The sequence below is a fragment of the Pseudophryne corroboree genome, chromosome 11 (genome assembly GCF_028390025.1).
Source record: "Pseudophryne corroboree isolate aPseCor3 chromosome 11, aPseCor3.hap2, whole genome shotgun sequence".
NCBI lineage: Eukaryota > Metazoa > Chordata > Amphibia > Anura > Myobatrachidae > Pseudophryne > Pseudophryne corroboree.
Window position 1 is genome coordinate 328,870,877 of NC_086454.1, and position 13,242 is coordinate 328,884,118.

General features: G+C 46.0%; 1 protein-coding gene across 1 annotated transcript in view; it reads left to right on the forward strand.

Moving 5' to 3' along the window:
• The first annotated feature begins 3,020 nt into the window (after nt 1–3,020).
• The window catches only part of NECAB2 (N-terminal EF-hand calcium binding protein 2), a 358,564-nt gene continuing 348,342 nt past the window's right edge, over nt 3,021–13,242 (forward strand). The window contains exon 1 of the mRNA XM_063945739.1: nt 3,021–3,251. Coding sequence (XP_063801809.1) covers nt 3,036–3,251 — 216 coding nt within the window. The 5' untranslated portion in view covers nt 3,021–3,035. The remainder of the gene's footprint in view (nt 3,252–13,242) is intronic.

The following is a 13,242-nucleotide window of genomic DNA, read 5'->3' on the forward strand; positions in this document are numbered from 1 at the left end:
CCAAGCAGTGTGGTTGTAAAATGAAAGTAGGCAAAACAAGATCATAGTATTTAGCGACTATAATTTTATTTATATAGCGCTTTTCTACAGCAGGACTCAAAGTCGCGTTACAAGCATCAAAAACATAGCACAGAGGTTTAGTATTACAGCAAAAGGAAAACTAAACAAAAAAAATGTAAACATAGGGGTTACCCCGTTCCCGATGATAATGCACACAGGTCCCGTTCTGCGCATGTAACCAGGCCAATGCGATTGAATCGCATTGGCAGCGAATGCTTTTGCCTGATTGACAGGCAGAGGCGGCGGCGGGGTGGCGAAGGACCATTGCGGGGGCACACGCAGACACTCTGATGGAAAAAATGGCAGCTGACCACCTGCGTACGCAGCCTAGCTGCGGCTGCAGGGTGGTCATCCACAAATGCTGCGACCGCAATCTGCATTCCCTTCTGTAGCATGCTGGGGGCCGCCCAGCGCAGGGAAAGGCCGCCCTGCATGCTGACCATCCCGCCGTCGGCTGGGACCGCAATTTAATTGCACCGACGCCATTGTTTCCATTGGAACGGCTGCATGTGACATCACGCAGTCGCCTCAAAAATGGGGCTGACCTGCCACCATTTGTAGCATCACTCCACCGCAATGACGCGTCGCCGCCCCATGAGTGCCTCTGCCTTTCAATCAGGCAGAGGCGTTCGCAGCAGATGCTGTATTTTTAGATGGTCGGTGTACAGTGTCGGACCGGGGCATAAAGGACCCACCGGGTAGGGATGGGAATCATTTGATGTTTCAACTGAACTATCTGTCAACTGGTTCCTATGGTCGATGTTTAACCCTGCAATGGGCTTCTCAACCGGTTTCCTCAATGTCTTCAGATTTTTTTATTTTATTTGTGTGCTGCTGCTGTGGCTGGTGGCACTCTGGTTAGCCAATCAGCAGCAGACATAGGACAGGGGACAGGCTGATTGGCAGTGATAGAGTTAAAACTCAGAATGATGGTTGTTTAAATTTATGCTGACATTTAGAAATGGGATTTTGGGGTCTATTTACTAAGCCTTGGATGGAAATAAAGTCGCTGTAGATAAAGTACCAGCCAATCAGCTCCTAACTGCTATGCCACAGGCTATGTTTGGAAAATGACAGTTAGGAGCTGATTGGCTAGTACTTTATCTCCAGCGACATTCTCTCCATCCAAGACTTAGTAAATAGACCCCTAAGTCTTTAAGGTTCATATTCTCACATACTTTCACATATTGCCAGCAAAAGATTCTCGGTTAGCAGGTGCAAACATATACAATGTCTCTATAGGAGTGCGGCTGCTTGTTCGTTCTCTACGTCCAGTATTGCGCTTGTGCCCCTATCAACATGTTGTCCGCCCCCTCCCCATCGGTAAGTCCAGCATTGTGCCCCCACAGTTTACCCCGTCACTTGGTCTGGTCCCAGCGAAATGCAGTCATTATGACACCGCCTATCCCTGCTGTCGCCGGCACCGGAGAGCCAGGCAGCCCAGCAGGAAATACACCTACCAGGCTCACCACCAGTCAGAGGCTCCACACAGGAGCGTCCCGCAGCCCCACCGCTCCCTACAGGTGAGACACCCTGACTGTGAGTACCTGGACATGTATACGGAGGAGTGCAGGTGGAGATAGAGATGGCGCTGGTAGACACTGGCACCCCAGGAGCAGGATATACTGTGTATGTGATTGTGTATATATACTGTATATATATATATATATATATATACTGTATCGTCATCATATGACTTCTGTGCCACGGCCTGTGATCCTGGTGTCAGCCGCCAGACCACGCTACTTGGGGACTGGGGAAGGAGAAGGAGCAGATCACCCTGACGGCTCACTGGATACAGTGATACTCGTCCGTCGGGCTGCAGGTACCTGAGCGGCTGGGCGGTAGGTAATGTGGCGCGGAGTACTGGCCTGTACTGTACCAGCTTACATAAACCACTGAAATTCTGCAGCCCACTATTAAATGGAGGGCCTGGAGCATACTTGCCTACCCTCCCGGAGTGACAGGTAGGCTCCCGAAAATCAGGTGGTCCTCCCAGCCCCCCGGAAAGGTTGCTGCCCCTCCACGTCTCTCCTCAGCCGCCCGCAGCAGAGAACAAGTGGGCGGTCCGAGGGGGTCCGATGACGCGATTTGCACTTAATCGCGTCATCGTAGCTCCGCCCCCCGCTATACAGCGTATCATTGCACGGCACTGCACAGCGGGGGGCGGAGCCACGATGGCGCGATCCTGATGCCACGCCCCACTGGACTGTCCACTACCCTGTTGGAAACGCCCCTGGAACGCCCATCCTGCTGCCGGCCACGCCCCCATGCACCTACAACGCTGCCTCCTCCCCAGAGGAGGGGGCAGCAAAGTAGGTAAGTATGGGCTGGTGCTGTAGCTCTGCCTGTCCCATTGTTAATCCAGCCCTGAGTGTGTGTATGTAATATGGGTATGGGACTCAGGGTCGACAGTGGCTAGGTCGACACTAGAAATAGGTCGACGCAGCCATTAGGTCGACATGAACAAGGTCGACATGAAAAAAAGGTTGACATGAGTTTTTCATGTTTTTTTGGTGTCGTTTTTTTCGTACCGGGAGTGACCGGGAACCCCAATTAAAGCACCGTGTTCGCTCGCCACACTTCGGGCAAGGTGCCTCGTTCCGCTACTGCTGCGCTCGCCACAGGTTACCGTTCCCAATCGTAGTCCATGTGGATCGTAAAGTATGGAACAGTTAAAAAAAAAAAAAAAAAACCTTTTTGCATGTCGACCTATTTCTAGTGTCGACATAGTCACTGTCGACCAATAGCTATTAACGTAATGGGTGTCGAGCCAGAGTCCGGATACCATGTAATATGTATACCACAGAATCTGAGGACCAGAGGAGGTAGGATTTGCATAATCAGGGGCGTGGTCGGTCCCCCCATCCCACCATAATACTGACAGTCGGAGGCGTGTCGGGGGCGTGGATAGCCGCTGCCGGGGCGGGGTTACATGCCGGGGGCGGGCTGCTCTCCCCCTCCCAGCCTCAGACATGTGTGAGCAGGCAGCCCGGTACTGCAGGACCAGCGTCCACAAGCTCCTGCAGCAGCAGCAGCCTCAGCTCCGGGGACTGGACGGGCTACTCCGCTGGATCGTCACCAAGATGAGCGACAAGAGTCAGGGGGAGATGCAGGTGCAGGAGGCGGTGACTGGGGCGCAGGACATGCCCAACCCGGGCACCAGGAGGGGCATCTCTGTCATCCTGGATGTGAGTAACGGGAGCCGGGCACAGACACCTGCTCTGTGATCCTTTACATGTACACTACACACATGTGCATGCTCTGTCCCCTCTGTGTACTTCTGTGCTGACACCAATGCCAAGCCATCATATGCACATAAGGGTTTAAATGCTATCCATTTACTTGGCACACACATGTGTGTGTGTGTGTGTGTGTGTGTGTGTGTGTGTGTGTGTGTGTGTGTGTGTGTGTGTGTGTGTGTGTGTATGTATGTATGTATATATATACACACACACGCATATACATATATATATATATATATATATATATACACACACACACACACGTATATAAATAAATATATATATATATATATATATATATATAATATGACATATCAGAATGGTGTATTTAAAGTATGTGCTGCACATAAGAAAGCTAAGGAGACAGTAGTCTCTATAGGAATAATTCCTGTACTGTTAGGGGTTCCCTATGGTGCAGCTGTATAATATACCATGAGCAAAGTCCTGCTGTCACAGGACACACCGTATTGCAAAGGATAGACCCCCCCACTAAAGCATCATCATCATCATTGTGTGTATTCTCAGCTCGGAATCCTGTAGAACATTTCTGTTGACACTTTAAAATAAATAAACAATTTTTTTTAAAAATCAGTTTGCACCAGCTGTACCACTTATCCTAAATCCACACCGAGGAGGCGACACACAGACCCCGTTCTCAGCTGCATTTTATTAATCTGGGTGAATACATACAGATCTCTGAGCATTATCCAGACCCACTTGTTTGGTCGACTTGGATTTAAAGCTCCCAAGATGCAGATTACACGCCAGCAGCGGGGAGGTACCGTAGATACTAGTGTATTGTAACAGGGCGCACGGTGGACTGTCTCTCGGCAGTGAAACTGTCGTAGAATTTAATTTGTCACTTTGAAAGAGAGCACTTAATTTCCGGAATGTTTTAGTGATGCGTAATGTGAAATTCTCTTCTTATTCTATGATATATACATATTTATAACCCTCCTTCTAGCTACGCTCTTGACACCAGCAGTACGGTTGACTAAATATAGACTGTCACAGTATGGTGACTCTGCATTATATTTGTCATATAGCTTAATATTTATATCACCATGGAAATCAGAAATTAAATTACCAGGATGATTATGTTCTTTTTATGTTGGTAACATTTTTTTTCTAAAAAATGGTTAAATTTCAGAAAATGGGTTATACTATATATACAGATATTTTGTATGTGTATATATATATATACATACACACACACACACACACACACACACACACACACACACACACACTAAGGGTGGAATTCAAATGTTTGAAAAGTCGGTTGAGTGTCTGTTTTTTCCTGTCTATTAGATAGGAAAAAATAGACTCCCAACTGACTTTTCAAACATTTGAATCTCCCCCGTACAGTGTATAAAGTTTAACTGTTGTAAATATATAATCTACAGTCTGAAATGGAACTCCTATTGTGTTTATTTAGGAATGAAGGGGTTACATTTATTTGTATTAAAAATAACTGGCCCAAGGCTACATACTGGACACTGGGAATTGTAGCTAGATATGTGCCAATAAACTGGCCTGAGGTTACATAGTGGGCACTGGGAATTGTAACTAGATATGTGCCAATAACTGACCTGAGGTTACATAGTGGGCACTGGGAATTGTAACTAGATATGTGCCAATAACTGACCTGAGGTTACATAGTGGGCACTGGGAATTGTAGCTAGATATGTGCCAATAACTGACCTGAGGTTACATAGTGGGCACTGGGAATTGTAGCTAGATATGTGCCAATAAACTGGCCTGAGGTTACATAGTGGGCACTGGGAATTGTAGCTAGATATGTGCCAATAAACTGACCTGAGGTTACATAGTGGGCACTGGGAATTGTAGTAGATATGTGCCAATAAACTGGCCTGAGGTTACATAGTGGACACTGGGAATTGTAGCTAGATATGTGCCAATAACTGACCTGAGGTTACATAGTGGGCACTGGGAATTGTAGCTAGATATGTACCAATAACTGACCTGAGGTTACATAGTGGGCACTGGGAATTGTAGTAGATATGTGCCAATAACTGACCTGAGGTTACATAGTGGGCACTGGGAATTGTAGTAGATATGTGCCAATAAACTGACCTGAGGTTACATAGTGGGCACCGGGAATTGTAGTAGATATGTGCCAATAAACTGGCCTGAGGTTACATAGTGGACACTGGGAATTGTAGCTAGATATGTGCCAATAACTGACCTGAGGTTACATAGTGGGCACTGGGAATTGTAGCTAGATATGTGCCAATAACTGACCTGAGGTTACATAGTGGGCACTGGGAATTGTAGCTAGATATGTACCAATAACTGACCTGAGGTTACATAGTGGGCACTGGGAATTGTAGTAGATATGTGCCAATAACTGACCTGAGGTTACATAGTGGGCACTGGGAATTGTAGTAGATATGTGCCAATAAACTGACCTGAGGATACATAGTGGGCACTGGGAATTGTAGCTAGATATGTACCAATAACTGACCTGAGGTTACATAGTGGGCACTGGGAATTGTAGCTAGATATGTACCAATAACTGACCTGAGGTTACATAGTGGGCACTGGGAATTGTAACTAGATATGTGCCAATAACTGACCTGAGGTTACATAGTGGGCACTGGGAATTGTAGCTAGATATGTGCCAATAAACTGACCTGAGGTTACATAGTGGGCACTGGGAATTGTAGCTAGATATGTGCCAACTACTGACCTGAGGTTACATACTGGACACTGGGAATTGTAGCTAGATATGTACCAATAACTGACCTGAGGTTACATAGTGGGCACTGGGAATTGTAGCTAGATATGTGCCAATAACTGACGTGAGGTTACATAGTGGGCAATGGGAATTGTAGCTAGATATGTGCCAATAACTGGCCTGAGGTTACATAGTGGACACTGGGAATTGTAGCTAGATATGTGCCAATAACTGGCCTGAGGTTACATAGTGGGCACTGGGAATTGTAGTAGATATGTGCCAATAAACTGGCCTGAGGTTACATAGTGGACACTGGGAATTGTAGTAGATATGTGCCAATAACTGACCTGAGGTTACATAGTGGGCACTGGGAATTGTAGTAGATATGTGCCAATAACTGACCTGAGGTTACATAGTGGGCACTGGGAATTGTAGCTAGATATGTGCCAATAGCTGACCTGAGGTTACATAGTGGGCACTGGGAATTGTAGCTAGATATGTGCCAATAACTGACCTGAGGTTACATAGTGGGCACTGGGAATTGTAGTAGATATGTGCCAATAACTGACCTGAGGTTACATAGTGGGCACTGGGAATTGTAGCTAGATATGTGCCAATAAACTGACCTGAGGTTACATAGTGGGCACTGGGAATTGTAGCTAGATATGTGCCAATAACTGACCTGAGGTTACATAGTGGGCACTGGGAATTGTAGTAGATATGTGCCAATAACTGACCTGAGGTTACATAGTGGACACTGGGAATTGTAGCTAGATATGTGCCAATAACTGACCTGAGGTTACATAGTGGACACTGGGAATTGTAGTAGATATGTGCCAATAACTGGCCAGAGGTTACATAGTGGGCACTGGGAATTGTAGTTAGATATGTGCCAATAACTGACCTGAGGTTACATAGTGGGCACTGGGAATTGTAGTTAGATATGTGCCAATAACTGACCTGAGGTTACATAGTGGGCACTGGGAATTGTAGCTAGATATGTGCCAATAACTGACCTGAGGTTACATAGTGGACACTGGGAATTGTAGCTAGATATGTGCCAATGCCCGAGGTTACATAGTGGGCACTGGGAATTGTAGTTAGATATGTGCCAATAACTGACCTGAGGTTACATAGTGGGCACTGGGAATTGTAGTTAGATATGTGCCAATAACTGACCTGAGGTTACATAGTGGGCACTGGGAATTGTAGCTAGATATGTGCCAATAACTGACCTGAGGTTACATAGTGGGCACTGGGAATTGTAGTTAGATATGTGCCAATAAACTGACCTGAGGTTACATAGTGGACACTGGGAATTGTAGTTAGATATGTGCCAATAAACTGACCTGAGGTTACATAGTGGACACTGGGAATTGTAGCTAGATATGTGCCAATGCCCGAGGTTACATAGTGGGCACTGGGAATTGTTAGCTAGAAATACAGTATGCTCCCAATCGTGATCTATTTAAGTTGACCAGTGTGTATTTTATTTCACACTAGCCCTGTAGGACGTTTTCACTTTCCAGGCTTGTTAACAGATCACTGTATAAGAAGAATGTTGATGTTTTGGGTAGGTTGGGGCTGTCAGTAACTGAGAAAACTGAAGAGAAATCCCCTGAGAGAACGCAATATACTATATATATATATATATATATATATATATATATATATATATAAATTACCACAGTTGTTAACTGCGCATGGGATATTGCTCTCAGTCCAAATTCAAATAATCAGTTCTTTTCTTATTATCTGTGTACGTGCTGCCAATTCCTGAAAGGCCGATCCACCGGCTCGGTACATGTGAAAAAGCAAAAGAAAGGAAGGCCTCCTCCAAAACCCCACAGGAAACGTCTCCGGATCGTGCCCAGCAGTGATTCAGCCCAGTAGACGTCTACACCAAGTACTGAACGAGCGGCCGCATGCTCTGTGACCGAGTGCGTGGATGAAAACACAGCCAAATGCAAACCATTTAAAGTTCCCCGTCTGAATCACTGCTGGGCACGATCCGGAGACGTTTCCTGTGGGGTTTTGGAGGAGGGAGCCGGTACTTATTTACCTCGATGTATGTGAGCTTTTATCTTTTTATTAGTAAAGATTTCAAATTTTGCTCATTTGTGCGCCTTCCTTTCTTTTGCTTTTTCATATATATATATATATATATATATATATATATATATATACATATAAAATATAGCCAGGAGAGCACAGAGATGATGACATTAGACCCATGCTCTCATTAGTCTGGCACTACACGGATCACAACTACAGTAACCACTGATACAGCCGCAGGATATCCAGACATGTGCGTTTTACGTGCTTTTCTCGCAGTATTCTAAATTACAGGTATAATATTTTTTTAAATCCGCTTTTATCTCCACAACCCTACCCTTACCATGCCCTATTTCTTGCATTGTTTAGCAGCGCTCTTCACAGTGACTGCAGTGGGAGGAGCCCAGACCGTGCCGGTGCTTATGACATCACCTAGCAGCGAGCACATCTGAGTGTTTTCATACTGCTCACACAACACCCAAGGGTTGTTCAGTCTACTTTTTATACCACAATCTGGGGGTTAATAATTCCTTATAACATACAAGTTGCATTTTATAATAAAGGAAGAAACTTTTTACAAGATATTACTCAAATCCAACTGCGCTTTACCTTAACTGATGGGTGTGCATTCCCCAACGGAACAAATTCACAGTGAGTCTTGGGACATCACTACCTCATGCGTGGCATTGAATGCAGCGCAATGTGCTGCGTCATTGTTCAGCTGTGTGCAGGAACGCTTAATATGGTAGCCAAACATTGTTATCTTTGTGCACAGTACTTCTGCGGGGTGCAAGGAAAAATGATCAGTGTTACTAGGCACAAAGTGAAAGCAGCCGACTGTTGTGGAGACACTTCAAAAGACATCACTCTAAATAAAATCCCCCTAGTAAATATGTTATATTTTATGGACGTGACATAACTCCAATTATAAATGATGACATCTCTATTTTCCAGATGTATGGATAAATTATGAAAGTATATATATATATATATATATATATATCTATCTAGCAAGTGGATGACACTCCGGGAATAAAATAAAACTCCAAACAAGTTCTGTGTGGTCAACGTTTCAGGGACACTATGTCTTGATAAAAGGGAATAGTGTCCCTGAAACGTTGACCACACAGAACTTGTTTGGAGTTTTATTTTATTTCCGGAGTGTCATCCACTTGCTATCCATATACTTTCCCACTCGGGTTGGGAAAGGCACCCAGGAGGTTGTTATTGCTTTGAAGGGCTTTTGCACGCATATATATATATATATATATATATATATAATGCATTTAACATACCGCCCGCCGCATTCCTGGCGATCGCAATACCAACATCGACAGGGGCACAATCCTGCCTCCGGAATACCGGCGAGGTAGGGGATTCTCCCTTGGCGAGTGCTTGCCCTTGTGCCGGCATTCTGGCGGGCGGGATGCCGAAATACTGACATCTGTCATCCCGTACACCAGTGTTTCATACCGATCCCATGTGTATATATATATATATATATATATATATATATATATATATATATAAATAAAACACTCTCGTTTTTCCCTGGTAATGAAAAAAGAATATAACAGCACTCACTTTCAGGGATGAATAAACGTTTATTCTTCTGGAGGATTCCATTGCATATAGACCCACAGCTGCAGCCCATATACTTTCATTACCTGGGCAAAATTAGTGTCAATATTAACCCTTTTTTGACCTTGCACCACCATTTGTTTTGTTGGTTATATCTTTCACTGAATGCTGTTTTTTCCATTTATACGTGTGTGTGTGTGTGTGTGTGTGTGTGTGTGTGTGTGTGTGTGTGTGTGTGTGTGTGTGTGCGTGTGTATTACTTGTGCATAATGAGCAAAAGTCGGGCTGCCACCTGGATGTAGGATGTAGCCTTAATGTTATAACAGTGTTAATGTTCCATGTGACACATATCTACAGTAGTAAAACACGTCTGTAGAAATCCCAGAAGTCAGGGCGGTAATGCACCTATAAAATGACTAATGACATTTTGGGAGCCACTTGTATTGATGTCAATGAGCGCACATCTTCTCTGGCTTCTTCATAGATTCCGCTGGCTCCTTTACCTGACTGACAGGCTTACCAAACCTACATTCATTTGTTCAAGCCTGCAATAAAGCGTTTGCCTTTAAGTCAGATTTTCACAGTCTTACTTATGTCTGTTTGTCATTAGCCACCGTTGGCTATTTCTGTTTTATTACACACAGTACAGGGTTTATTGCCCTTTTATACCAGTCATAACTCACAAAATAAAAATGATTCAGATCGGTGGGATGGACAAAAAAATAAGATTCAGTCACAGGGATACCACAGCTCATTCTAACGCACAACAGCACAGTATACCGGCGCCGGAATCCCGACAGCTGGCATACCGACACGTATTGTCCCTCGTGGGGGTCCCCCCCCCCCCCCCTGGAGGGAGAATAAAATAGCGTGGCGAGCGCAGCAAGCCCGCAAGAGGCTCATTTGCGCTCGCCACACTGTCGGTAAGCCGGCGGTCGGGCTCCCGGCGCCGGTATGCTGGTCGCCGGGAGCCCGACCGCCGGCATACCATACTGAACTCCATTAGAGAATAACTAGGTGATATATGTTTGTTCGTTTAGAATCTCCGAACACAGGTTGCGAATTTCACCAGCCTAATTATTAACTGAGTCCGTAGATCAGCTCCTCGATTGATAACGGATAACGCCGGTCTGGGAACGCAGCCAGAGGACCGCAATCCATGCATTTTTATTTATGGGTCTGTTTATTTTTATTTTTTTCCTGCTTAATTAGAATTTCAGTAGCTGGGTAAATCACTTGATTGACATACCTATCCGTAGAAAGGCCTCTCCCTTTATTGCTCTTTGGTTCTGCTTTCTAAGATATCAGGAAGAAGCCTGGCATAGAATATTGCTGCATACTGGGAGTTACAATGAACAGTTCTATGTTTTTACTTGTATTAGAAAATCAGTTCAAATTGAACCTCCGACCAATAAAATGAATCTCTCTTTTATAGTACTATCTGTAATTGGAATCTTGCGCAGCCTCAAAGCACTGTCACACTGTCAGGCATAGATTGGAGCTCGTTATCTCTGCAGTACAGTGAAGTTAATGATGTACTTACCTGTCACTATTGCTGTGAGATGCACTTGTGGCAAATGATTGCATGCACCCATCGGAACGCTTTATGGGGGAAAAAATCTGTTACGCGGGACTTGAACGCTCAACCCTTTAGAAAATGACTGGAGAAGCCTTGTCATGACAACTTTCAGGAATATTAATATTCTATATGTTTTGCCTGCAGCAGGGATCAAATTCCTTAAAAATAAAATAAGATCTCTGTATTGAAACCCATATGGTATCTGTAGTGTAGCAGTGTGCGCACTGCCTACTTGTGGACAGTAAGGGGTGAAACGCAGTATTATGGTCTGATGTATAGGATGACGCAGTCACGATATCGGATGCAATTGCCTGATGTTTTCAGTCTGCGCATGAACCGAGTAACACTGCACATTGGGCCTAATTCAGACCTGATCGCAGCAGCAAATTTGTTAGCAAATGGGCAAAACCATGGGGGTCATTCCGAGTTGTTCGCTCGTTGCCGATTTTCGCAACGGAGCGATTAAGGCAAAAATGCGCATGCGCATGGTACGCAGCGCGCATGCGCTAAGTATTTTAGCACAAAACGTAGTAGATTTACTCACGTCCGAACGAAGAATTTTCATCGTTGAAGTGATCGGAGTGTGATTGACAGGAAGTGGGTGTTTCTACTTTCTGGGCGGAAACTGACCGTTTTCTGGGAGTGTGCGGAAAAACGCAGGCATGTCTGGAGAAATGGGGGAGTGGCTGGCCGAATGCTGGGCGTGTGTGTGACGTCAAACCAGGAACGAAATGGGCTGAGCTGATCGCAATCTGTGAGTAGGTCTGGACAGTAGCGGATCTTGCCACGGGCAAGCAGGACTTTTGCCCGGGGCGCCACCTTCCGGAGGGCGCAGGGCGCCTTTCGGAGGGCGCCGCACCAGGGCATGATCCGCTGCTGCTGTGTGCCCCCCGCTGCCGGATGCCCCCCTGCTGCCGCTGGCCGCTGCCCCCCCCGCTGCCGCTGGGAAGGGAAACTAGACGCGTACGCGTCTAGTTTCCCTTCGTGGAGAGGTCCTTTACTGTGCGGTGCGCGATGACGTCATCGCGCACCGCACATCATTTCAGTCTGTACAGGGGGCGTAAATGACCACGCCCCCTGTACAAAGCCACGCCCCCTAAAGCAGCCCGGGGCGCCAGAAGCCCCGGAACCGGCCCTGGGTCTGGAGCTACTCAGAAACTGCTAATAAATTTCTATTCGCAATTCTGCTAATCTTTCGTTCGCAATTCTGCTAAGCTAAGATACACTCCCAGTAGGCGGTGGCTTAGCGTGTGCAATGCTGCTAAAATCTGCTAGCGAGCGAACAACTCGGAATGACCCCCCCATGTGCACTGCAGGTGGGGCAGATATAACATGTGCAGAGAGAGTTAGATTTGGGTGGGTTAATTTGTTTCTGTGCAGGGTAAATATTGGCTGCTTTATTTTTACACTGCAATTTAGATTTCAGTTTGAACACACCCCAACCAAATCTAACGCTCTCTGCATATGTTACATCTGCCCCTCCTGCAGCGCACATGGGGGGTAATTCAGACCTGATCGCTGCTGTGCATTTTTGCCCATCGGGCGTTCAGATCCAAACTGTGCATGCTTATGCACCGCAATGCTCAGGCGCGACGGCCGGCTGCACAGCGTTTCGCTGGTCAGCGACAGGTTTATGCGAAGGATCCATTCGCACGGGCGTTCACAAGGAGATTGACAGATAGAGGGCGTTTGTGGGTGGCAACTGACCGTTTTCAGGGAGTGTCTGGAAAAATGCAGGCGTGTCCATGCGTTTGCAGGGCAGGTATCTGACGTCAAATCTGATCCTGAACAGGCTGAAGTGATCGCAGCAGCTGAGTAAGTCCTGGGCTGCGCAGAGACTGCACAAAATCAGCTTGTACAGCTCAGCTACACATGCGTTCGCACACTTGTACAGCGAAAATACACTCTCCCCCCCGCCCACCCCCTTCCCCATGGTGGCGACTATCTGATCGCAGGGCTGCAAAAAATCTTCTGAATTACCCCCGTGGTTTTGCCCATGTGCAAACAAATTTGCTGCTGCA